The sequence below is a fragment of the Chamaea fasciata genome, unplaced genomic scaffold (genome assembly GCF_029207755.1).
Source record: "Chamaea fasciata isolate MVZ Bird 193981 ecotype frontalis unplaced genomic scaffold, bChaFas1.0.hap1 SCAF_7, whole genome shotgun sequence".
NCBI lineage: Eukaryota > Metazoa > Chordata > Aves > Passeriformes > Sylviidae > Chamaea > Chamaea fasciata.
Genome location: NW_027094092.1, coordinates 24,512,979 through 24,539,671, shown reverse-complemented (window position 1 = coordinate 24,539,671; position 26,693 = coordinate 24,512,979). Strand labels below are relative to the sequence as shown.

The following is a 26,693-nucleotide window of genomic DNA, read 5'->3' as shown; positions in this document are numbered from 1 at the left end:
ACTAAGGGGTGGACTTTTGGTGCTTGGCATCCAAGCAGAAGGTGAGCTGCAGTGTTGGTGATGTGGCTGTGGGACAAGGCAGTATCCTTATCTTCTGCTCCTGGTCAGAGGCCAAATAACAGCCATGCTGCAGAGAAATCACATTTTGGTAGGTGGGGTTTGTGCTTTGAGATGGAGCTACATCAAAGCTCCCCCAGAGCTCCTTGAATGAATGCTGGTGAGTCTCTTGGGTCCTGCATGTAATACCGTTCAGTCTGTGCATCCAAACAGCAAAGGAAACACTTAGATCACTGTCGGGAGGCTGCCCCAGGGTTACCTGTGCATGGTGACCCCGGGGGTCTGTGCTTGTCTCCATGCTAGTCCAGGAGTAACATCTCTTTCCAGTTTGTCTGGCAGGAGGCTAAGACTCCTGAGAGAGAGGACTCTATGCCTTGGAGGGCTCTGCTTGCTCTTCCATGGAGAAGCAGCTGATATCCTGGGTCTTGGCCAAGAACTAATACCATCGCCTCAATGGCAGTCAGTTCTGCGGTGTGAGAAACACTGATGGGACCGGATGTATCTTTAGTGTTTGAACTGCTACAGGAGTGCCATTCAGGACTGTCACAGACAGGGACTTGGAGCACAGTGGCACACAGAGAATAGGGAAAGTTCTGTTCAGGTACAGAAGTAGCCTTGGGGTCTAAAAATACTGATGCTGTCCACTTCCGTGCACAGCACAGCCTGCACAATTTTCTGAGATAGCCTGCAAAGCATGGGGAGGAGAGGCAGGGGAGAGAAACCTGCTCAGGCCGGTAAGGAAGAGTAGCAGCAATGAGTACCACCTAAGATAAACTGCTTCTTGGGACACAGCTGGATGCAAAAGTGGGTCCGCCCTTTCTGGGGAGAGACCTGAAACCGTGAGATGCGTTTTTCCCCTCCTTTGTGCCAGTGGAAGGTGTGTGTACGCCGCTTTTTAAATTCCCTTTGCAGTGCTTGTAGCCCTGGTAAGCTTCGACAGGGACGGTGTTTGTACTGGGGCTGCCAGACCTGTTGCCAGGGGCTGCAAACATGCCGTGGGTGCCAAAGCGCAGTGTGGTTGTTCCTGCTGCTCCTGCTGCCTCCAGGCACCTCCCCGCCGCCGAGGAGACCCTCGCAAGGGGCCCTCTGTGTCCAGCCCCTCGCCCTGGGCTGCTGCCTGCCCGCTCGGCCAGCCGGCCCCTTTCCTGGGACTGCTCCTCCCGGCCTTGGGAGAGCTCGGCCGTCCCCCGCACCTGCCCTTGAGGGCGCAGCTGGGGGCCGGTCCAGCTGCGGGCACATCTGCCCCGCCGGGGCCGGCGTTCCCCGAGGCCCGGGCGGAGCGGGTGGGGTCGGGGTGCGAGGTGACGCTTCCATCTGTGCCGTGCCCGTCCTGCAGCTGCCGCCGGGAGCCGCGGGATGGAGCCTCCGGGCCGCGCCCCCGCTCCCCCCGCCCCGGCGGCAGGTATGTCCCTCCCCGCCGGCACCGCCAGCATCCCCCTCCCTTCATCCCTCCTTCCCTGCCTCCCTCCCTCCCGCCCGCCCTCCGCCTGCATGGAGAGAGCCACAGAATGGCGGAGCGAGAGAAAGGAGCTGCATCCCCGCCCGCCTCCTCACCCTTCCTGGGGCTGCACCTCGCCTCGCCCCCCAATTTCAGGTACCGGCCGCCGTCCCCCCGCGGAACCCTCTCGGGGCTGCCCCGGCCCCCTGCTCGGGGCAGCGCTCCCCATCTGCTGCAGCCCCCGCCCGCATCGCCGCGCCGGTCCCCTGCCTCCTCCAGCGCTTCTGCCCCCTCCCCGCGCATCCCCCCGGCCCCCCGCCCCAGCCATCCCTTCTGCCCCCCACGCCAGCCATCGCTGAACCCTCACCGCAGACATCGCTCCAGCCCCCCCATGGCTGCTTAGCCCCCCCACCCAAGCTATGTCGGCCCTCACCCCACACATACACCACTGCAGCTTCCCAGCCCCCTGCTTGGCGTCGTGTCCTCCTCATACCCCACTCCCGCCCCCTTCCCTGTCTTATCTCCTCTTCCAACTCCTCTTCCTCAAGGAAGAAAAAAGCTTCATCTCTCTCCCCTCCCCAAGGAGAGCCTTTTTCTAGCCTTTTCCTAGAAATCCCAGGTGCTTCTGCTTCCTTCCTGCCCCTGTGAAACAGGAACCCCAAGTGAGACGGTGGGAGAGTGCCAGAATTGATCTTCTTAGCAATACCAAGTGCTCCCATCGATTTGGGATGCAGGGGGCTGTGTCTCCACTTAAATCCAATGAGGTTTGTCCCAGGGACTTCCGATGGCGTGGGCCAGGCCGGGGATGCCTGGGGGTTTTGGAGCCTCTGGTGCCTGCTGAGGGTATCTCTGGGACAGGGATGTGCTGGGTAGGTAAGGGAGGAGCCCTGCCCCTGCCTGCAGGTGCGGTGTTCATTTGCCATTAGGGGAGGCTCGCTGCTCCTGGCAGCCGTGCCGTCGTCAGCCATTGCTCTCTGCTTGCCTCTGCCACCCAGGGGTGCTGGGGGGAGCTGTCTGAGAAGGGGGAACGGTACCAGCTGCTTTGCATGCTGAGATTTTGGGTGGGAAGGAGGGAATGGTCCGTACTTGGGATCACAGCTAAGATCATGCCCTCCTCTGTCAGGCCCAGCCCCTGAGGCTGGGGAACCCGTGGATCCCTGTGAGAAAACAGATGGGTGCAGTCGAGCAACGGAGGTGTTGTTCAGGCAATTATTATTTGAAGGGCTCAGCTTCTCGACCCCCTTTGCTGGTGGCTCCGGGTCTTTGGCAGCTGCCTCCTATTGCAGCGCTGCCTGCGAGAGCTGCTGGGAGCTGTTGCAACATGGCTGGTGTACCCTGCAAAGCCAGCGATTGAACGCTGCCTCAGGAATCATCCTCTACGGAGAGGGGGCTTGGCCACCGAGCCGGGGGCTGGAGGCTGAGCTGCCGAGCAGCTCTGGGCCTACTACCAGGCTCTGTCCTGGATGTAGTGGCTGCCCCCTGGGCACCCTCCTCCTCCCCAGCAAACAGCTATGCCCTGGGAGGGAGAATGAGCTGCTGCTTCTTGCTGTGCCTCAGACCTTTGGAAAAGGAGCCCCGTGTGCTGCCAGCCTGCTCCAGGGAAGAACTGACCTCGTGAAGGAGGGCTGTGCAGCTGGGTGGAAGACTGGGGAATCTAGGCAGGAGTGTAAAATCTTCCCTGGGCACCAAGCTCAGGATGTAAGTGGAAGAAAATGCAGTGATGTGTCTGAGCCTGGGGCAGGGTCTGGCAGATCAGAGGTGATGTTGTGGCGGGGAGTGTCGTGTGAGAAGGGAGCCATGCTTGTGAAACACTTACGAGCCGGGTTATGTGTCACAGCTTGGTTTATGCATGTCCCAGGTCCTGCATCCCTGAGGGTGACAGTGAGGGGCTGTCCCCTGCAGATGAGCTGGATCCAGCAGTGATGAGTGGGGTTCAGGGTGAAGGCTCAGACCATGGCTGGCAGTGAGGTGAGCCCTGCCCTCTGCCCCTGCTTGCTGCCTGCAGGATGAGGTGTTTCAGATTTCTGCCCTTTGGTACATGCACCTGGACTCCCAGCTCCAAGAGGTGACATGCCAGCCCAAGCATTAGGGGAGCGGTTGGCTTAAATGGAGAGGGGACTTGGTCCTGGCCAGCAAGCAGACTGAAGCTCTGAAGAGACTAGGCATAGTGGCCTGGCAGCGATGATTTGGTGTTGTCTGAGAAGAAATGGGAGGAAAAGGATGGTGAGGTGATCCCTCCCTTAGCCAGGAGGTCCTCCAGAGGTGTCTGTTCCTCACGACAAGAATAACAGCATTTTAGGAGACAGCAGTAAAAAAGTCATTCTCATCCAGCCTCCCTGTTGTTGCTAAGCTTCCCAAAGCCTTGCAGTGGTCTGTATTCACTGGAGCTCCTTAACATCTTTCTCTGGGACACTATGTTGCAGCTCCTTGCCCTGCTAAGAGGCTTTGCCAGTGCTCTGTGGCAGATTTTCCTGTGAGGGGCTCTCTGGGACCTCTCTGGGTTAGGGGTCCCTCCACCCAGCATTAGAGGGGCAGGGAGAACTGGCACAACTGGAGTGCAGCTGGATGCAGGGCCCTGCAGAGCTCACAGTGTTGCCTGCCCCACTGTCCCCAAGACTGTGGCTCTAATGTAACTGGAACCTGGGATCACTCAGTGATCCCCTCTCTCCTTCAGCTTTCCCTGATAAAAGTAAAGGGCATCCACCTAGCTACTGGGCAGGAAGGCACCTAGGGAAAGAAACCCTTAGGGAGTTATTTCCATAGGTGAGGAGAGAGGGGAAACTATTCTACTACTCAGGGAGCCCTGTCAGAAATCACAGCCCTTTGGGAAAGGAGGGGGTCTCTGGAGGAAGTTCTCTCCACCTTGTTAGGAAGTTCAAAGACGCACCTTCAAGCTGAGGCAAAAATCAGTTCTAGCACAGTGGTTTGTTTTATGTGTCTGTCGTGCTCATCTGGAGCTGTCAGCACAGCCTCTTTGGAGGAAATGAATGAGCTGGGTGTTGAAATGGGGCTACCTGTCTCCTTGTGAGGGGAGACGAAAGGGCTGTCTTCCTCTGATGGAGAAAGAGGCGCCTTCTTGTCGGTTTGAATAAAGCAGTCTCTGTGGCCATTGAGATGGAAGAACAAGAGAGGGGCCAGCCAATGTAGGTTGGTATTATTTTTTCCACCAGTGCTGGTTACAGGACTCATACACAGCACCCAACAGCAGACTGTCAGAATATGGCTCGGGCAGCTGGGCTTGTTGGAGCGCCCAGCTTCACCACGCCATGGTGCCCTGGCCAAACCTCTGCATGGAAAATTCTCTGCAGTGGCAGTGGGCTGACAGGGGATGGGGTCAAGCGAGGCACAGCACCCAGGACTGATTATAAGGCTGTTCTTAGAACAAACTGCTCCTGCCATGGGCAGGTAACACCTGCCTCCATTCATGCACCCATGTGTGTACTCTTTGCTCATGGTTCCTGAGAATCCCAAGGTTATCTGTTCTCATGCAATACAGCAGGACTGCCCACCTTCAGGTGCCTCTTGGCACATCCTTCAGGAGTGCACTCATAACCTGCAAGGACAGGGTTCTCCCAACCTCACAGATGGAGACAGACTCCCACGTACCTGTGATGCTGTGGCCATTGGCAAGGGAAGTTGGCCAAAATACGCACGTAGGCCCTGCTCAGTCACTTTCACTGCCAGTGATGGAGCTGAGAGGAGTCAGAGCCATTTCCTTTTGCTGGTATTTTTAGCCTCTTTGAGAAGCAAGAGAGGAAGGAAGGGGTGTTTCCAGCACAGGGAGCAGAGGTGGGTAATGGAGAGCCTTCCTTGTATTTCCTAGGAAGTCCTGGAGCATCCATGTGAGAGGAGCAAAGGGCGCGAGTAATACGGAGATAGAGGTTTCTTTATTCGTTGCATTAATTGAGGTTTCAAGCAGATGAGTTGCCTCCAGGCAGAGCTGATAGGGAAGATGGAGTCCTGAATGCCATTCTTGTGGGGTTGAGTGACAATGACCACAGTATCATGGGAGACATTCACCAGTGGCGTGGCACTGGTGGAGAGAGAGCTTGCAACAGGTTAACTCAGCAGGGCAGTCCAGGCCCTGAGCTGGGCTCCTATGGACATCATTCACTTTAACCTGTCCAGGAGCAAAGCTGGGTCCCAAGCAGGTGGTGGGAGATGCACCCATTACTTGAAACTCCTGGAGTGGGTGTCAGTGAGGAGCAGGAGAGCAGTGCTGTGATGGGTGGCAGTGGGAGTGCCACCCCACTGTGTATCAGGGTGGGTGCAGCTTGTGGGGAGGGGGATGCCCTATCCCCATTTCAGAGTCATGGTGGGTGCCTCTCCTGGAGCTACTTTGGCTTCATCTTGATGGAGCAAGGAGTGAGTAGGTCTGAAAGGCATGGGGGTGGTGGAGGATTATCTGAGGCCACTGTGCCGACAGTTTGTCAGCAACGCCTGATAGCCCCTCCTGGGAAAGACCCCTATTTCCTTCAGCAGAAGAAGAGGGGTGGGAGCTGGCAGAGCAGCTCACCCGGTATTTCTCTGGCCCTCAGCATGGGTTAGAGGTTGGGGAAGCTCAGGGATGATCCTGCCTGAGGCAGGAGTGGGTCTGGGGGCAGACAGGGAATGCACAGTTCCGCTAGCACTGCTTTGTGCTGGCTGGGCTTGTCCCTTGCTGAAGGTGCTCCCCTCAGCTCAGAAGTGCAGCTGGCTGTGACACCGGTCCCGCTGTGCTGGAAACACTCTGGCCTTTGCATCAGTGAGCGGCCTCGCTCCACCTGGTGAGAAGCCAAGACAGATGCTCCTGTCTGTGTCCCCCTGCTGTGGGGACAGCAATGCTGCAAGGGCAGGAGGAGGCCAGGTGCTGCGGGTTTCCATGATGGGGTTACCAGATCCCCTGTGCCCACTGTGGGTGCTGAGGAGCAAGTGCTGGAGCAAGACCAGGAGCCAGGCTGGCTGGCTGGCAGGCAGAGGCAGCCAGCATCCCCAGAAGAGTGCAGGGACTTGGCGCTGGCTCAGCTGGGGAGGTTATTTTTTTTTTATTTTTTTTCCCCTCCAGGACAGCTGATTCCATCTATTTTTAATGAGCTTCCCCAGGTTGCGCAGTGAGGATACAGAGCAGCACCGGCAGCCACAGACTGCGACGGGGCAGGCGGAGAGGCAGCGGGCACCCAGGGCTCAGCTGTCATCTCCCTCACTGCTCCTCGCAGCAGGTCTGGGGTTTTTTTTTTTTTTTTGCGTGGGAGTGTGTCCCCCAGTGAAGGGGGGTCCTCCTCAATGCAGCTGCCCTTGAAAATGGAGTCGAGCACCGAGGAGGAGAGCTGGCTGGAAGATCAGTGGGAGAAATGGTAGGGGACCGGCTGGGCCTAGGGGAGGGGGGGACTGTCCCGCAGGCATGCAGGGGAATGAGGGGCAACCCCTTGCTCCTGGGCACATCACCCTCCTCTGTGAGTGATGGCCACAGGACAGGAGCAAACTTGGCACGCAGTTGAGCCCAAAGTTTTCCTGGCTGCGCAGGGAGCTGTGTGACAGCCAGGCACCAGAGCGGCAGAAGGCGTCTGGACACCTCCTGCTGCGCCCCAGCATCGGCAGGCAGGGCCCGTCTGGGGAACCTGCTCAGCATCTCCCCATCCCCGAGGGCATGGACTGGGCTGCCTGTCCCCATCCTGGCGTGGGGGGCACTGCCACCCTGTCAGGCTGCTCCTGCAGAGCCAGGGAGCCCCTGGCAGCCCCTGGGCGAGGTTGCGCCTCGCAGCGGGACCCCGCAGCGCTCGCTGCGCTCCCACAGCATGGCGGGCAGAGGCCCCGAGCATTAGCAGTGGATGATGTCCCACCCCTGCGACCCGTGTAACCGGAGAAGAAATCAATTTGTGCTTTGAAGGCTCATCATGAGCCTCCTGCTCCGCGTTGCCTCCCTCCCATGGGCAGAAGGAGGAGATAGGCAAAGGGGGGGGGGTCCAGTCATCCCACCTTGTGCTGAAGGCTGTGTCCGTGCATTCCTGTTGTGTCTTGCAGGGGTTGCTTCCATGGGTAGGGTTATTCCCAGTTGTCTTCACCCCAGGAGACCACTAGTGGTGGGGTCTTCAGAAACACAGAGGGAAGATGATGCTTCCCCCATGGGCTTCTTCTGCTCCTTTCCCTCTCCAGGAGCTGGTACAGGGGAGATGTTACCCCTCCATGGCACTGGGTTGGTGCCACTGCAAGGGGGAGCCCCAAGATGTGCCAGCAATGCTTAAAGTGAGAGTGGGAACTCTGCAGGTCACAAAACACCATTCTCATTCCTTTCTCACTGCACTGCTGGGGGCAAAGCCAGAGGGGGTGATGGGCTTGGCATAGCCCTTTCACCCAAGTGTCTCCCAGCCAGAGGAGCTGGGGGCAAAGGGTGACAAGAAAAGCAGTGTCCATGGCCACTCCAGAGAAAACTCAGGCGTCTGAATAGGTTGGCCAAGGACTTTTGAGCTGGCCTCTTTTATTTACCTCTGTGGTAGTGAATAAGTGAGAAGAGCATTGAGGTACCACCATGTTGAAATATTTTAATGTGAAGAAGCCAGGAGCGTCTCACCACTCCCCCGGGGCTCATCAGCACATTTTCAGCTGCTAAAAGGATCTCTCTTGTTTTGAAGGGGTGTAATGAGTCTGTGTGGCCGGGGCTGACAGCCCTAAGGGACCTCTGAGGCCATGCAGACCAGCTCAGCAGCACCAATGTTCACAGGGACACCCATAGTCACCCGGGGGAGTGATTTTGGTGCAGAGGGAAATCACTGTCCCCTCTTACTGCAGGTAGCTGGGCTTGGACATCCCTCCCAGCTGCTGCTCGGGGGCTGCTTGTGCCATGGCTGAGGGGTTTGATGTGCTTATAAGTTCTGTGGGTCTCAATGTGGTCACCTGTCCCAGCAGGTCCATCCTCCAGCTGTGCCCTGTCAGGTCCCCCAGCCTTTCCACTTCCTGTAACCCCAGCCTTTGCCCTGTTGGGTGTCTGTGCCCAGCTGGGACAATCCCAGAGGCTCCCTTGGATGGTGTGAGTGGAACAAACCTCATGTGGCAGGGGTGGCTGTACTGTCTGTTCCATGTTCTCTCAACCTGCATGTCCCTGCTGTCTTTGGTCAGGCAGGGACTGCTTTGGGAGACACTCCTCCTGCCTCCCAACAGCCATGGACCATGCCAAGCCCAGCCATTCGATGGGGACAGACCTATCCCCTCTGGGAAGGAGCTGCCTTCCCAGTCTTTCTTCCTGGTAGAGACTGAGAGAGCCTCTCCCGGGGTGTCAGTGCTGCTCCCACCCCACAGGCATCATGGCACCCTGCACCCTCCTGTCCTTCACTGGGGCAGTGGGTCACCAGGCCGTCTTCACTTCCTCCAGGCTCACCCATGACATCAGCCTTGAGGAATTTGAGGATGAAGACCTCTCTGAGATCACTGATGAGTGTGGAATCAGCCTGCACTGCAAGGAGAGCCTGGCCACCCGGGTAAGTGTGATGGGGATGGGCAGAATGTGCCACTGGGGCTGGCAGGACCATCAGCCCACATGCAGGACCACCAGCTTCCCAGACCAGTGATGCTTTCTCAAGGAGCCCACTGCCATGGCCCAATCCCCTCTGCTTGGCAGTGCCCTCTCCTCACTCCAGCACAGTGCAGGTCCTTTCTGAACCAGTCAAACTCAAGGGACAAAAAAAGCGTCTCAAAACTGGTGCATTTTGGTTCCTACTGTGCTATAGGAGTTGGAGTTTGTTCCTCAGGGATGAGCCCACGGATTTGGGTGCAAATGGGGGCATGTCCCCATTTGAGCAGGATGACCAGCGAGTATCTGCCACCTGACAAGCATTCTCAGGAATCAAGGACATTTGCAAGGTGGCACCAAAGGTCCTGGGCTGTTCCTCTTGTCCCCAGATGCATCCCTGGGGATGCAGCTGGGCTGGCATGGTGAGAGTTGTCCTCTGCTCACCCGAGGTGTTCTCTCTGGCTGGCTAGCTAGCCTTAGCTAGAGCTGTTCACAGGTCTTTAGGAGGCTGGAGACTCCTGAAACAGGGATGAGGGAGGTAGCTCTGAAGCAGCAGACAGCAGGTGGAATTAAGATGGGAGCTGGGAAGCCTATGCAGGTGCTGCAACTGGGTCTCCCATCCATCTTAGAGCACACTGTCAAGAACCCCTGATGGGGTTCACACCACTGTTTGAACTTCCCTAGAAGGCCATGGGGGTAGAGATGTGGAGATAAATTAATAATTACATTGGATTTGGAAATATGCAGAGTGTTAAAGGAAAAGCTACGGCCTGAACATTCTTGCTACCACTCAAGGAATCACACACACACCACCTGAGACTTTTAACTGCTGGGAGCAGAGTCTCATTGTAGCGGGCAGCTCCAGTAAGCTGGCAGGTGCCCTTTTGGGCCCCTCACTCAGACACACACTCACTCTACGGCTGACTCCTCCTCCTTCAGGCTTGACCCTAGATTTCCTGTAGCAAAGTCCCAGGCTCAAATTTTATAAAAATAAATAGTTTAGTGGTACAGCACCAGATCAGCTCAAGCTGGGTGCCTGTGGAGAGGGACCCTGAACAAAGAAACCCCTGGGCAATTATACCCATACAACTCATGCACCCACCCCTCAGAGACTCTCCATGCACCTCTTGCTCCAGTGGTGATTTTTGGGCTGGGGTCTTCTAACATCTTACTGGGTTCTTTCTCTGTGTCTGTGCAGGCAGGCCATACACTGTTCTTATCTTGTGGAGTTACAGCTTCTGCTGACAGCTGGAGTCTCCTTGTCTTCTGGTTTGTACTTCTGGTGCACCTGCTCACTGGCAGAGCATGGGGAAATAAAAATGCCCTAGGCTTGGGATAAACACTATTCAGCAACAACCACAGCAGCATCAGTGTGTTATCAATGCTCCTCTCGTAAGAAAGACAACACAGCATTGCACCAGCTACTAGGAAAATTACTAGGAGAATTAAGTCAATTCTAGCCAAAAACATCTCTAGGTGTAAACTCATAGCTTGTGGCCCAAGACTTCAGCAGATCCAGCTACTGATGCTAGGCAAGTGAAGCTGAGTAAACAACATAGGACATCACACAGTATTATAACTCTGTGAACCCATTCTAACTTATTCTACTTAAAACTTATTTCTTTAAGTTAAGAACTAATACCTCTCAACACAGAGTTTCTGCATTTTGTCAATGTGTTTCACGCTAAAGGATGCAAATGCTGAAGGAGCAGCCAAGTGGTTTGAGAATCATTCTGTCCCTCAGAGGAAATACTTCCTCTCCAAAACTGATAAAGACCGAGCGAGCACAGGAAAGGCACAAGAATTTGTCGCAGATTTAAAATTAGAAAGTGAATTTGTGTCGTTTGGAATCCCTCACTGCAGGCAGGACGGTACAGACAGACCTCATCCTTGGGAGGTGAAGGTGTCTTGCTGTGCTCCTTGGTCTAATTTGTGACCTTCCCAGCAAAAATTTGTTTGTTCCCAGATATGGGGCTGCTTCTCAATATCTCTGCTTCAACTGCAGCCTCCTCCTGCTCTAGGTTGTTATGGCCAGACTTCCCTGGGACAGTCTGGGCTCATGGGCTGTGTATGCTGAAGGGAGGAGGGATAATGCTGCAGGGAAAACCAAGGGCAAACCCAATGCTGGCTATCCATGAGGGCACAGCCACAGTGAGGGCTTGGCATTGGGAAGATCCTCCTGCCTGCAATAGGTGAGGCAGACAGAGACTGTGGGTGTGTTGCTGGATTCTTCCTGTAACCCATCCCAGTTCCCCACTGCTGATAGCACCACTGGGCTCAGAGCAGGATTTTATTTTTCTTTTCTCTACAGACAGCCCTTGGCTGGAGTTTTACATGGAGGACTTGCAGCTCAAGTGCTGCAGCCCTTCCTTGAGGGGAAGGAAAACCAATCTCTTTTGCCCATTTGAAACTGTTTACTCAGGGGTTTCTGCATCCCTGTGCTGAAATACAGAGACCTGACCCTCAGCAGAGGGTTTGCTCAGGCTCTGGGAGCAACCCCCATGCCTTCCCTGGGGACAGCTCAGAGCTGCTTTACACAAATCTGGGTGCACTGAGAGTCTGCTGGAGTGGGATGCGAGGCTGCCGTAGGGGAAGCAATGAGTTATTCATAAACACAGCAAAGGAGGAAGCTTATCATACTCAGAAAAAAAGCCTGCTAAAAATATGTCCAAATGGTTTATATGGGACACAGAGGATTGCCCGAGGAGCAGAACCGAAAGTGGTGACAACAATGGCTGTGAGAGGGGCTTTTCAATCCCAGCATTGAAGGCAAGAGCCAGGGAGCTTTCCAAGCTGATTGCCATCCAGAGAGAGCTCGGGGCGACAAGGTTGCAGGATCTGCCTGATGGAAGCAGTCAGGCCCAGAGGGAGCAGCGTGACCGGGTCTGCGTGAGGCACGGCACAGGGGCTGGTAAATCAGCAATGGCCAGCAGGCAGCAGCAGCCAGCTAATGGCAGCATGTGGGGCTGGCTGGGGGTGGCCAGTCAGGGATGCTGGGACCAGGGTGTCAGGGGCCATGCTGATGTCCTGCTCATGGCTTGCCCAGTGCCCCAGAGCAGCTGTGGTACGTGGGTTGCAGGGTTGGCCCTGGTCTCCCCTGCAGGGCCAGGCAGCTGGTGAAAGCCTGGCAATGGAGCCATGTGAGGTGAAAGCAAGCTGCTGGCTCACTGGATCACACCAGGGCAGAGAGTAATGGGCAAGGGAGAAACAGCATCTGGGGAGTAGGGGCTGGAGTCATCCAGCTGCTCAGCAGCAAGTCTCTGGAGAGGTGGGCAGGCACAGTAACCCAACAGCGAGCAGGAAAGCACTGGCAAGGAACAAGGGGGCAAACCCTACCTGAGGGATGCGAAGGTGACTGCTGGGTGGGGACAATCAGTGACCTTGATGAGGTGAGGGGATCTAGGCAGAGCTGGTTGATAACAAAGCCCTGTGGCAGGAGCAGGCAGCTGGTGCAGAGGTCAACACCCAAACAGAGATGGGTTTGGGGGAATTTTTTGGTCCCAGGAAAACAAAGATGACCTCATTATGGGCTATTTTAGCAGCTCTTCAGAAATAGTGGCTCAGACACACAGAAACTGCAAGGAGGCGTAGGCCGATATTTGTGCAAGAGGGAACTATCTACTGACAAGGACCACGCCTCATGGTTGGGAGACCATGCACCAAGGAATGAGGAATAATACCACACATGGCTGAAAAGAACCTTAATTTCAACAAGAAGTCCCCGGTGAATGAAAAGAGAAGTGAGATAGGTTGAGGAGAGGACTCAGAGGAGGAGCAGAGGTGTCTTTGGGGCTGTTGAATGGCAGGGCAAGAGGCCAGCTGGGAAGGAGCAGGAGCCACCAGGGCAAGGGACACAACCTCCACCTCACCAGTGGCAGCAGTCAGGTGTGTTGAGAGGGATGGTTGCAACAAAAGCGCCAGACTTGGGGTTTGGCCTTGTTTTAGTGGCTTCGTAATCCAGGGTGACAAACTCTGGTTTCAGCAAGATGGATCCCAGCAAACATCCAGGCAGAGAGGTTAGTGCCTCATCTGTTTTCTAGGAACTTGGGAAATGGTTAATGCAGGAATGAAAAAAAAATTTTAAAAAGAAATACCTCTCTTGGAAATACCTAAGAGTATGAGAACAAGTGCCCAAAGTCGAAGCAGGGCTGTGCTGAGCCTTCATGAGTCTGCATGAAAAGGTCTGAAAGAGACATGAAGAAACAGATATGTGGAGGAAAAACCCCAGTTTTTTCAGCATCATAATAATGCAGGAAATGCCAGGGGCTTTCTCTTGATGTCCAGTGCCACTGATCCAAGTGTGCTGCTGCTGGCAGCTGCTCCCAGAAGACCAGCAGGACCCATTGCAAAGAGGGAAGCCACTGCCATGAGCCTGTGATTTGGGGACTGCTGGGGAACTGGAGGTGTGGGCTGGGAGCAAAGGATAGGGCAGCAAGGTGGCTGCTTACTCCATGCAGCTTTTCATAGGCTGTCCCATGGAGCTGCCTCTGTGATCCATGGCCAGCTGTGGCTGTGCCAGGCTGGGGGCAGAGGCTTCTCCTGGCACTTTGAAGCCAGCTGGTGGTAGGGAGAGGGGGCACAGTTGTGCCTTCTGTTCAGCAAGTCCCCCTTGCTTCCCTGTGCGCACATAATGCTTTTCCCAGCTGAAGGTTTTGCCACTCCTCCTCTGACAGTGAAGGCTGCAAGAGTGGGGGAGCAGAGAAGAGACTTTCATTACTCAAGCAATATCTTGCATATCACTCCACTCCTCTTGCAAGAGCCTTTCATTCCTAGGGAAGCAAGCAGCTTCCTCAGGTGAGCAGCAGCCCACACACAGGGGATTCCCCAGCTCAGACTAGTGCTTCAGGAGTGATCCTAGTGCCTCTCAATTGCAGCAGGGTTCATTCTGCTCCAGCCACCTGGAACCATGGATCATAACATTGCAACTGACAGAGAGAGACCAGTTGCTAGGCACTGGGACTTTTTGCCATTGGGACAGCACCATGCAGGTGGGAGGTAGGATCAGCAGGAGCACACCAGCATCACATCTGTCCCTGGGGTAGGTCTGTAAGGAAGCACAAGTGTCCCCGTGACTGCACTGGGGACGAGGTGTGCCATCTTGTGTTCATCATGCCACAAGATTCGGTACTGCTCTCCCACACACCCTAACGTCTCCCACAGGGTTGGGAAGTCACCTCAGCATTGTATCTGTGCTGAGACATGAGCATACTCAAGCTGACCTTAGGTGACATTATTGCTCCTAGAGGGCTCCCGAGGCAGCCTGTTCTGGTGGGGCAGTGTCCTTGCAGTTAGAAAGGCTTCCTGATGTCGAGTCCCTGCCTTTGTCTTGCAGATCACTGCAGGTCTCACTCACTCAGTAAGGTGATTGATTTCTGTGTGGTTTCAAAATCACTTTGTTGAGCTACAGGCCATAAATAATAACTGCAGTGGCTGTAGTTTCCTCCTAGCTTTTAAACCTGGAATGCTGCACCCCTGCTAGGGTGCCCTTTTCTTCAGAATGACACTGATTTGCTTTTCTGCATCCTTCTGGGACTTTTCCCTCTGTGAGTTTTCCAAGTGATTGCTACAGCTACAGGATCATGGAAGCAGCATCATTAGAAGTCTAGGTCCAATATACCCACCTTGGCTAGGTATAATCTATTCAGTTGGCATTTCCCTCCAGTTCTTTTCCCGTGCCTTGGTTTCCTTGTTAAAATCCATGTGATTTGTCACAGACAGAAATGCAGAACTTGTGGCATGAAGGCTAATGCTCAAAACAAGGGATTTAAATGTTAAAAGCCTCAAGAGTACAAGTATCGGTGGCAGTGCTTCTCCAGTTGCTCACCCACTGCAGGACTTCAGCAGGGACACTGGGGGGAAATGACTCCCATGAGAGGGTTTGTACTGTGCCTGCAGTGGGCAGAGCCCTGTCTGTGCTGGCTTTTGCCTGACAGTTCAGGAGCTGGTAGCAACAAGAGCTCATGGAGGGGCTGCTGGGGCTGTTCCTTCTCTTATGACTCGAGGGACAACCTCCATGCAGCTGGAGGCATGGATAGTATTCAGCTGCAAAAACCCGCCCTTCCCCATCTCTGCCTGCTGACAAGCTTGCAGTCACCACAAACAGCTGATAACAAAGGGAATTCAACTCGATGATGCCAAGTTGCTGCCTTTATTGCTGGCTGCAGCAACTTGTGCATGTGCAAGCTCCAGTTAATGTAAGGAGGGGGCCTTGGGAAGGAAACCACTGACCTTTAAACACACACGGGGGGGCATTGGGGCCTCTTTGCCCAGCAACACAGCCACAAGGAGTGTGGTGGCTCAGCACTTGGGCACAGCCAGGGTGGTGGGATGGGACGCCTGCTCCTCACAGTCCCCACAGGTCACAGTGGCCACCCTGTTCCAAAAGGGTGCTGGGAAAAGAGTGGACAAAGTACAGCCACCACCAGCAGGTGACTGGAGAGCCAGTGCAGGGCATCCCTCCCATATGGCCTCAGGACCGGATATAAGCAAATGCAAGGGGTGGGCAGAGAAGGCTTGTCCTAGATGGGTAAGACAAGGGGGAAGGAGCTGCTGGTCCAAGTGGGCATTACAGGGGAGGAGGAGCCTGACTCCTTTCAGAGGTGTGCAGTGAAAATTTCAACCCCATGGAGAGGAAAAGTAGTAGTAGTGCAGTACATGGTGCCAGTACCCAGCATGGTGGTGGGTTCTCCATCTGTGAGGATGTTCAGGTGTGATGGACAAGACCCCAAGTGACCTGCTCCAGGCAGGGGCTGGACCAGGTCTGAGCAAACTGATTATATGCTTGTATGAGTCCCACCTGCCAGGACAGGAACCGAGAAAGGACACGGTCTGCCTTGGAAGGAAGAATCATAGGGCAACCCAGGCTGAAAAGGACCTCAAAGGATCACCTGGCCAAACCTTGTGTGGGAAGGGGAGTCTGGGTGAGACGATCTAGCACACTCTCTAGCGGCAGCTTGAAAATCTCCAGAGATGAGGACTCTACCATTTCCCTGGGGAGGTTTTTCTGCAGAGTGGTTGTTCTCACTGTAAAAAATGTCCTTGTTATGTCGAGATGAAACCTGGGTGTGCACGTTTGTGTGCTTCGTAGTAAATGTGACGGCTGCATGTACCTACAGACAGACACCTGCCGGGGATAACGTGCCGGGGGAGCCCCATCACTAAGGGAGGAAGGATGCTGCCCACACCTGCCTGGCGAGAAGGGGAGGGGGCGCGGGGCTCCCCGGCTGCGGGAATAACATCGCTGCCCCTTTAAAAGGCAGCGGCCGCGGGTGCCGATGCGGCGGCCCCGGCCCCCCTGCCCGGCCCCGGCGGGAGGCGCGGCGGCCCGTCCCGCCCGCCCGGTGGCCTGATCGCGGGCACTAATCCCGGCAGGGCCATGTGAGCCGGGCGGGCGGCGCGGCCCGGGCGGCGGGCGGCGGGGAGGCCAGCCGGCTGCAGGCCGAGATGCTCCAGCTCGACCTCATCGACGCGGCGGGGGACACGCCGGCCGAGGAGCAGACGGCGCCCGAGCCGCTGCAGAAAGAGCCCCCGGCCGCGACCACCGAAGTCTACAGGCCGAAGCGACCAACAACCCTCAACCTCTTCCCGCAGGTGCCTCGCAGCCAGGTGAGGCGCTCTGGGGGACTCGGGGCGATTGGGTGGTGCGGAGGAGGAGGAGGAGGAGGAAGGATGCTCCCGCCGTCCGCCGGGGGCTTTTGTCTCGGGCGGATGGAGGGAGGGGGAGGGAATAGAAGGGAATGGTGGGGCTCGGCTGGAGGGGTGGCGGGGCTCGGCTCCGCTGCCCGCGATGCTCGGCGGGGCAGCCGCCCCCGCCATCCAGAGATCCCTTCTCACCGCCGCTCGCGTCCCCGGGCCGGGCGCAGCGCGGGCCGAGCCGGAGGGAGCGATCTGCGGGCCCGGGGCTCCCCGGGTGCCGGGGACCTGAGCACGCCCTGGCGGGCCGCCCCTGCGCACCGCCAAGCATCCCAGCACTGCGCTCGGCGGGCGTTCTTTGAGGGGGCTTGGGCGCCGGGTGGGTCCTTCTTTCATCTCTGCTGCCGAGGTGGAGAGGGAATACAAGAATCGTGTGGGGACTGAGCTGTGCCCTAGCAGGGTCCGGGTGGCGTGGCAGAGAGCCGTGAGGCAGGGGCAGGGTGGGAGCCGCGAAGGGCTCCCGTGGGATGGGAGCAAACGAGGCATGGATACCGAACGCGTGAATGAGCCATCGCGGGACAGGGCACCACGCCACGGACTGGCGAGCCCAGGGCCGGCACCAACAGCTGGCGGGGCTCCAGATGCCCCGGGTTGGGGCAGCACCAGCTCTAGGGCAGGTCGGTGACACCAGGTGCCCCATGCCTGGCAGTGGGGACTTGGTGGCCTCAGCTCCTGAGCAGGTGGTGCCTGGCAAGAGAAGCATTAATGTCAGAACCCCGTACAAAATCCGAGAGACAGAAAAGCAACGCCCAAAATGGTGGTCAGGAGGACAAGGGGGTACTGTTGTCTTGCTCATGCTCAGATTTTGGATGTTTTTAGCCGAGACTGCCTGCCCTACACAGCTATGGTGTTCTGTCACCCGTGGGGTGGATGATGTTTTGGTGCCCTGGATGCTGACCCCCCAGGCAGTGGCTGGAGTCCCTTTGCTCTGTCGCTTCTGCAAACTTTACAAACCCACGCAAAGTGCGCGACGTGCAGGGCTATTTTTGCCACCCTCCTCCATTCAGCTCTGCCTTCTGCCAAGTAGGAGGATTTTCGTCGCGGTGACGTTCAGCCGAGGAGCATGAAGTGAGAGGCAGGTGTCCCCGTGGGTGACAGATGGGGAGTATAGTCGGAGCTGGGTGTCACCAGCCCAGCACCGGCAGCTGATGCCAGCTCTCTGCCTGAGGCCATGGGTGGGAGGAGGAGGAGGAAGGCACAGAGCCAAGGATAGGCGCCCGCAGGCAGCTGGCACCAGGGACAAAGGCAGCAGGGCTGGGGAGGTGGGGGGGAGCTCCACTGAGCATAATGGACAAGGGGACAGCAGCAGCCTTGTCCCACCCTGTGCAGGGACCCCAAGAGCAAGTGGTATGTGGCAGCCACGTCCAGCTGGGGGAGGTGGGGAACAGCGGGGCCCTCTCCCAGACACTTGGTCCCACCCAGCGTCCGGGGGTGGGAGCGGGCATCTGGAGAGGGCTGGGGGTGGGGGAAGTTGCAGAGATGGTAGGCTGGGGAGGGAAAGCCGATGATCCCTTTGCAAGGAAGGGTGGAGGCTGTGGAGCTCACTGGGAGGTGTGGGCACAGCTGAGCTGAGGTCATGGGGAATGGGAGAGGGAGCTTTGCTGCAGCTGGCAATGGGAGCCTGGAGCCGGCAGGGATGGTGGCACAGGACTGCGGCATGGCTGGCCAGGTAGGATAGTGCTGTTGGTAGGATCTAGTGAGAGGCTGGTTGTAAGGTGCTTGGGGTTCCTGTTCTGGATTCCTACCTCTAGCCAGAGGCACTTTCTCCCTGTCTACATGTGGTGCCCTGAAGAGAGGACAGGGTGCAGGGCATCCCTTGGGGATCAGCCTGAAATCTGTCTCCACTTGTGTGAGACACTGCATCCCCTCGACTTGCCCAGCTCCCTTCTCCTGCAAGTAGTCAGAAGAGGGACCATGGCCATGCATCCCCTCTTGAATGCCCTGTTGTGGCACCAGGCACACTGCCAGACAGGATGTTCACAAAGCAAGGCATCATCCCACCCTCTGCTCCTGTGGGGCCAGGATCCAGCCTGGTGATGTCTCAGTTGCTGCTGGGCACTCTGTGATCATCATCCCAGGCACGTGGCCTGGAAATGGTGGGAGAAATATCCCCAGCTTCCCAGAGGGCAAGAAACAGCTGTTGTGACTGGCTAGGTTCATCCTCTAAGATTTTGTGAATGCATCACTGATCCCTGAGTGCTCTGGCCCAGTGGGGATGGGTGGGCTCAGTGGGCTGTGCCTGCTGCATTGCTGCCTCCTATCCCAGTCCAGGCAGCCAGGCTGGCTTGTGTGTGCTGGCCCCGTGGCACTCGGCACGCAGAGGCCATCGCTGTGACAGCTTGCCTGGCCCACATCCCGGCCCATCGTGTCCCTGGGAAAGGCTAGCAGGGACGTGCTGTTATTTGCCTTGGCACAAGAGGGACTCATGGAGGCCAAGGTGGGAGGTTGCCAAAGCTCTCTGAAAGGGGTCTCTCCCATCCCACATGGAGGCAGGGATCTGGCAGGCATGGTTCAGCAGTGTGTGACATGATGGAATTTTGGGGTGAAGGCTTCCTTCATGTCTGTGGTGAAGCGAAGTAGGGACAGGGCTGTTCCTGTGCTGCTGGGAACAGCTGCGGGTTGGTGATAAGGCCGTGAGAAAATCCAGGGAGTCCCAGCAGGGCTTTGGTACTTAAGTGAAAACTAACAGTGGAAATGCCACTGCTGCAGCTGGGGCAGAAACACTCCGTGCCCCGTAGGAGGGGCTGGGAGAGTGCAGCCAGGGAGAACTTGGGGATGGAGAAGTGGATGAGGGCTGGCACTGCACCAGGCAGGATGTCACACCTTGTGGAGGCGAGCAGGGAGGACTTGTCCCCCATCTGCAGGAGGGCCCTCATTAGAGGGACTTGGCGCACTTTAGTCCCCGGGTCTTGCAGCGAGGCTGAGCACGTGTTCCCTTGTGCACATGCATGGCTGGCCACCCAGGGCTGGGCAGGCAGGGCACAACACCCACAGAAACTCGCCCAAGCATGGGGAGCATGGACAGCCTGATCCTGCCTCTCCTCTCCAGCTGTTCACATCTGCTAGTGAACTGTGTATGTGTGTGTGTGCGTGTATGATTTGTACACATACGCGCTATCTGTGTATGCCCCTGTATACACCCAATATGGATGTCTCCAGGGGCAGGCATTAGTCTATCCAGTAGCTGGCTTCTAGCTGAGTAGCAGCACAACACCTGGTCCTTGGGATTTCCCCCATTTCATTAAGCTGGGTGGTTTGAAGATAGGCAGGGCCGGCAGGATGGGAACAAAGCATGCAGACAGACTCAGGTCTTGAATTTTTGTCTTGGGACTGTCCAGCTTTGGGCTTCTGCAGCCAAGTTTCCCCTGGTGGATGAATGCAGCCCAGCTGGCTCCTTGCCCACCCTGCTTCAGCCATCTTGCAGCCGCAGCAGCATGGTGAGATGTGGGGCTGGTGGGGGGGATCTCCCTGAGCATCATATACCCCAGCCTGCCCAGCTGAGCAGGGTGCTGTGGACCCAGGGAGGAATGGGTGCTGCCCTGCCACATGCTGTTTACTGTTCAGGCTATTAAGGCAGCTTTGTTCTTCTCCTCAGGACACTCTGAATAACAACTCTCTGGGGAAAAAGCACAGTTGGCAGGAGCGGGTGTCCCGGTCATCGTCCCCTCTGAAAACGGGTGAGTTCTCAGGCTTTTGGCCGGGGTCAGCTCCTTGCACCCTTTCATGGTGCTCAAGAGCCTGAGGCAAGTGGTGCTGGAGCAGGAGGTTGAGGAAAACATACCACATGGATGCAGGGTGCATGTCCATCTTGCTCTCTACAATTACCTGAAAGGAGATTGTGAGTGAGCTGGGAGTTGTTCTCTTCTCCCAAGTAGCAAGCAGTAGGACAAGAGGAAATAGCCTCACGTTGCACCAGGGAAAGTCTAGATTGGATATTAAAAAAGAATTGCTTCATTGAAAGGTTGATCAAACACTGGAACAGGGAAGTGCTGGAATCACTGTCCCTAGGAGTGTTCAAAATTGTCTAGATATGGTGCTTAGAGACATGGTTAGTGGTGGACTTGACAGTGTTAATGGTGGGACTTGAGAATCTTAGAGGTTTTTTCCAACTTAAATGATTCTGTGAGTGTGGGTGGCATCCCTGGACACCTTCCCTGTCAGGGAGCACCCCCCTCTGTGTGGCTGTCTACGATGCTCTCCTCTCCCTACAGGTGAGCAGACCCCTCCCCATGACCACGTTTGCCTGAGTGATGAGGTCAATCACCAAAACAGCACAACCTCCACCAAAGACCGGGGCACATCCACGGAGAGCCCGTGCCGGCGCACAGCAGCCACGCAGATGGCCCCAGCCTGCGTTGCCTCATCCCGGCCGCCCGAGAAGCACCAGGCCACCAGCCGGGCCCCGCCACACGGTGCCAGCGTCGTGGTGGTAACGAGGGGCCCCGAGGCCCACCGGGACCGCATCCGCTACCAGACAGATGTGAGGCTGGAGGCCACAGAGGAGATCTACCTGACGCCTGTGCAGAAGAACTCGGACCCCCTGGAGGCTGACAAGCCGTTCCTGTCTCAGTCCAGCGAAAACCGCATGTCCATCAGCTCTGACATTGACACCTCCAGCTATTCAGCCCTGGCAGGGAAAACCAACCCCTCCATCAGTGAGGAGGATGAGGTGCTGGACTACATGTCCTCCCCTGACAAGACAAACCTGCCCAGGGCCTCCTGTGGTGGTGGGAGTGGGGGCTCCCGGCCAGGGCACAACCTTCAGAGAGCCTCTGTGAGTTCAGACACCAGTGCCCTCTCCTATGACTCTGTCAAATACACACTGGTGGTGGATGAGAACGTGCAGCTGGAGCTGGTCAGCCTCAAGCAGTGCTACTCAGGCTACAGTGATGAGAGCGACTCGGCCACAGTCTATGACAATTGCATCTCTTCCCCCTATGAGTCGGCCATTGGCGAGGAGTACGAGGAGGATGCGCTGAAGCGTGACTCAGTCTGCCTCTCCGAGGACTCCACCCCCGAGGCAGACATCCACTTCTCCAAGAAGTTCCTCAATGTCTTCATGAGTGGTCGGGCACGCTCCTCCAGTGAGTGCTGGGCACTGGGGGGAGGTGGGCTGGTGGCTGCCTGGCTGGGCAGCCCTGCCTGTCCCTGGTACACGCTCAGGAGATAGGAAGCCACCAGCAGCACTGAGCCCCAGTTCTGCTTGCTGCAACCTGTGGCTTTGTCCCTGGTGGTCCAGGAGCCATGGTGGGGCTTGGAAAAACTTTGTGAGTGTCAGGTGGGCGTGGCAGTAGGCATTTGAGGCTGCTCATTTGGCTGGCCCAAGGTATGGCCGTGCTGAGGGGGAGGCTAAGTGAGGTCACAGGGGGCCATCATATTCCTGGCATGCCACACTCCTCTCCAAGCCCAGAAGAATGCTGGTGGCATGTTCCAGCGGGCCAGTATCCCACAGTGTGACTGGTCCCATGCAGGTGTCACAGCTGTTTGTGGTGGTGCAGGGAGATCTTGTTCCCAGTGGGGACTGATGGGCGCCAGCGCATCAGCTCCAGCCATGCCTCTCCCTCCTGTGGCGTTGCATGGCTTTGTCTTGGATGAGCGATCCTGCAGGAGCCTCAGCAGACAGCCTGACCCATGTCCTCTTGGCTGTGATGCTGATCCCTCAATGCTGACATGTCCTCCTCTGCCTTTGTCCCCAGGTGCCGAGTCCTTTGGGTTGTTCTCCTGCATGATCAACGGGGAGGAGCAGGAGCAGACTCACCGTGCTGTCTTTAGGTGAGCTTGCAGGCACAGGCAGTGTCCCCAGCCTCTATGGGGGCAAAGCTGGTGCTGCACTCCCACTAAGGTGGGGCTAGAACAAGCCCCAGTGTTTCTGCTGTGGGAAGCCCTGGGGAACAAACCAGTGCCTGTCGCTCATGCCCTGCCCAGGAACAACATTTGCCTAGGCTGCTTCATGGGCAAGACCTCCAAGGGCCATCAGGGCCTCTGAGGAGCAGCCTGGGTGGTGCAATAGGGGATACCCTTGCATTAGGTGCCAGGATGCTGCTGCCTGTTGAGCCCAAACCTCCTCCAGTGCTTTATTTAGCGTGTCAGGTCCCTATGGCTACCAGGGCACTGCCTGGTTTGGTGGTGGGTGCCCTGGCAGTGTGCCAGTGAGAAGACCACCAGCCCTGCTAGCTAGCCAGTGCCTCTGTGCCTAGGTTTGTGCCTCGCCATGCTGACGAGCTGGAGCTGGAGGTGGATGATCCTTTGCTGGTGGAGGTGCAGGCAGAAGATTATTGGTATGAGGCCTACAACATGCGCACAGGAGATCGGGGCATCTTTCCTGCCTACTATGCTATTGAAGTCACCAAGGACCCAGACCATGTAACAGGTACCAAGCCTCTGTGTGCAGCTTGCTGATGTCCCCAACTTGTACCACATCCTCCCTGCTGAGCTGTCTGATGCTGAGCAGGGGGCTGGGGGGAGGACCAAACTGGACATCCAGCAGGGACCGATGAGCAGGTTCTGCTGTGATGCTGGGAGTTGGTACCTGGTGTTGAGGGAAGGTTTTCCTGGGCAGGGAAAAGCACAGGAGTTGGAAGATGGAGAGGGGAGGTGGAGCTCAGGCCACGTACCTGGTCACCAGAGATGATCCCTGCCATGTACTCTCTTTTCCAGCTCTGGCCAAGAGCAGTGACTGGGTGGACCAGTTTCGGGTGAAGTTCCTTGGCTCCGTGCAGGTTCCCTACCACAAGGGCAATGATGTGCTCTGTGCGGCCATGCAGAAGGTAGTGTCCCACTCCATCCCAGGGAGCAGGAGTGCCTGCTCCTTCTGGCAGCAGGGCAGACCCTCACTGGGGAATCATCATCACTGCTCATGAGTCCCATGGCTTTGTCTCTCTCTCTCTTCTGCAGATTGCCACCACGCGCCGCCTCACTGTGCACTTTAACCCACCCTCCAGCTGCGTCCTGGAGATCAGTGTGCGCGGGGTCAAGATTGCTGTGAAAGCTGACGACTCCAAGGAGCACAGCAAGGTAGTGCCCTGCTCCCTGCTCATCTCATCCCTTCCCTGATTGCTGCTCTGAACTGGCTCGTGCCCTCTGTGCTACAGGCCATGATTGCATATGAAAATTAAAGGTCTCCACCCCACATGTGAGGGTGTGAGAAACACTATCATCAGCATTTTAGGCCCATCATCGAAGTCCCCCATGCCTCACAAGGCCCAGCTCTGGGCAATATTGCCAGCTCTCACAGCTGCCAGGCACAGCACTGCGCTGGGATGCTGCGAGCTGAGCCGTACCCGGTAATCTGTCAGCTGCTTCTAAACCTTTCTGCTACTATTTTGAGTGGTGTCCTCCAGATCTGCCCTGTAATCTCTTTATCTGGCAAGGGCAGGCTGCTGATTAGTATTCTGCATAAGTAGCCTAGTAAAGCACGTTGGGATGCTGAGCAGAGCAAAGTGAGGGCTTTGCAGCAAGCTGTTGGGAAACCTCCCTTCCAGCTGCGGGATAGGAATAGCTCATGGCTCGGAGTGCTGTGACAGAGCTGGGCTGAGGTTTCTACAAATCTTGCCTGTATCTAGAGGATGCCATCAACTTAGTTACTCTTTAGACTTGTACAAATAAGTTTTCATTTCTGGGACCCTTTGACTTGAATTGACTTGTTTAGTTCTAAGTAATCCATTCATCTTCTATGTACTGGTGTTTCTGAGAGCCTTTTTAGTGAAGAAGGAGGGCTGTGTGTGTGCTGGTGAACAGCAGCACTGACTCTAGCCTGAGTATAGTCTGACTCAGGGCCTCCGGGGAAATCCTGCAGGAGCTACTGGCGGTAAAGGCAGCTGGGGTGAGAGCCAGCCAGGCTGCCTGGAAAAGCTCCCTTTGTTCAGGTGCTTGGAGCAGTCCTGAAACTGCTGCTGATAGCAGCCCAGGATTAGGCTCCAATTAATTTCACTCCTCAGTCTCCAAGTGCCTATTTCCAGTGGCCAGAGACCAGCTGCACTGCAGGAGGTGGGGAGAAAAGCTCTGACAGTTCCCCTCTCTCTCTCTCCTCCAGGTAAACAAGTGTAGCCATTTTTTCCAGCTGAAGAACATTTCCTTTTGTGGGTACCATCCAAAGAACAACAAGTGAGTAGCAAGGAAGTGTAGTGCAGCTCTCGACACCAGTAGCTCAGCAGCAAGGCTTTGCTGCCTTCCTGCTCCCTGGGGGTAGCACGACTGGGGTTAGAAAGGAAAGAAGAGGTTTCCCAGAGCCCCAGGTTGGAGGGCTTCCCTTCACCTGTGAGTCCAGTGCTGCAGCTCTGGACATGAGCTGTGGCAGGACCCTGGGGTGGCCACCAGAATTTATCAGGGGAGTTTCAGGTCCCTGCTCCCTTTGCTTAAGTGTGAATACACCTCAGAGATGCTGGGGTACCTGTGCCTGCTGGTCCAGTCACATCCACTTTCTTTGCCCTTAGATATTTTGGATTCATCACCAAGCACCCTGCTGACCACAGATTTGCCTGTCATGTCTTCGTCTCGGAGGAGTCCACGAAGCCGCTGGCGGAGTCTGTAGGGTGAGTCTTGGCTGACAGGGAAGGCCTCTGGCTCATAGAGGGCAGGAGGAACAAGGCAGCCAGGCTGAATCCTGCCCCTACATGTGGGGCTTGGATCTGGCCCCAGACTGGCACCTCTTCCTCAAGTGAGATGCTTGGCATGAGAGCCAGGGCTGACAGGGTTATGGGCATCATATTCCTGACAGTACTGGAACAAATCCCAGTGCATGGCTTTGCAGGCAGATGGCTGAAAGTCATGCACTGTGCAGGGAATCAGAGCAAGGATGGAGACCCTGTGGCTCTGATGGCAGCTCTGGGGCTAATGCAGAAGAGGTCAGGGGCCGGGGGCTCAAACAGGCCACAGAGTAGGGAGTGAGGGTCATGATGGAAAGGAGGATCTGTAATTGCCTTGTGAGGAGGCTGCTGCTAAGCTTTGCCTGTTGCTGTGTTGCAGGAGGGCTTTCCAGCAATTCTACAAGGAGTATGTGGAGTACACGTGCCCCACAGAGGACATCTACCTGGAGTAGGGGCTGGCACAGGCACCTCCTGCACAGCAGGGCTGCAGTCTCGCCCCTTCCCCGTGTCGTGCATGGACAAGAGCTGCTTTGAGCCTGGAGGAGGAGCGGGCCCGGGGCAGGGCTCCCCGGGGCATGGAGCGCCGCCTCTTTTCGTGACTCCCCTTCCTTGGGCTGGGGGGACGGGAGGGGGGAGGGCTGGACAAATTGTGTTTATTGTACAAAATACTCTTAGTTTATTCTATTGGAGAAGCACCCGTTGGGTGCCCTGCTTGTGAGCAGATGGTGGGGGCAGTAGTGTGCTCGTGCCCTTTCCAGCTGCAGGCTGGGGTGACAGCATCTCGTCCTTGTGACCATGGCACGGCTTCCCGTCACATCCATCTGGGGTGACTTTTAATTGTGGTGGCAGAGTCAGTCTCTTGCAGTATGATGACACAGCAGCTACAGAAAACAAGACCCACATGCTGGCTCCTGCCTGGGAGATGGGATCACCTTCCTGCCAGGCCCTGGGGAGATGGCTGCTGGGCAGGGGTGGCAGAGGAAGCCCCAGTATCTCCTCTGCCAGAGTCAGAATGAGATGAGACAGCTTACCTCTGCCTCTGTCCCCATCCCCACCCCTTCTGTCTTGTATCCATGCCCCCGGGAGGGAGAAAAATTCCCCTCATACCTCCCTGCAGTAACTATACCTTCGGGAGGGAAGCCTTTCTCTGCCTCTTTCCCCTCTCCCCCAAGCTGTAGGTGGCAGAGGCAGGGCAGGGGCACCCCAGCTCACTGGGGCTCAACCCCTGCACAAAGTTGGTGTGTGCCCAAACTGGAGCAGGGAAGGGCTAAAGGCTGCAGGGAGCTGTGCGAAGCACCAGGGAGGTAGAAGAACTCTCCCGGTCCCAGTCCCTGCAGCCAGTGATCTCTGTGCTTCAGCTGGATCTGCTGTGATGGCAACAACTATTAAATATGATGGTTCATGGAGCAGAGCTACTGTGCTGTTTGTTTCCCACTAC

The 26,693-nt window shown here is 56.5% G+C and overlaps 1 protein-coding gene across 2 annotated transcripts; it reads left to right on the top strand.

Moving 5' to 3' along the window:
- The first annotated feature begins 1,558 nt into the window (after positions 1–1,558).
- MAPK8IP1 (mitogen-activated protein kinase 8 interacting protein 1) lies at positions 1,559–26,658 on the top strand. Of its 2 annotated transcripts, XM_066188040.1 has the most exons (12): positions 1,559–1,651; positions 8,841–8,946; positions 16,350–16,583; positions 20,266–20,347; positions 20,882–21,754; positions 22,367–22,442; positions 22,868–23,040; positions 23,328–23,437; positions 23,565–23,684; positions 24,703–24,773; positions 25,103–25,201; positions 25,635–26,658. In XM_066188040.1, the coding sequence occupies exons 1-12, from the start codon at positions 1,566–1,568 to the stop codon at positions 25,705–25,707; spliced, it is 2,103 nt and encodes a 700-aa protein (XP_066044137.1). In that variant the 5' UTR covers positions 1,559–1,565; the 3' UTR covers positions 25,708–26,658. The 2 variants fall into 2 exon arrangements, with proteins under 2 accessions (XP_066044137.1, XP_066044138.1); XM_066188041.1 differs by lacking the exons at positions 1,559–1,651; positions 8,841–8,946; positions 16,350–16,583 and adding an exon at positions 18,179–18,339.
- Positions 26,659–26,693: the final 35 nt, after the last annotated feature.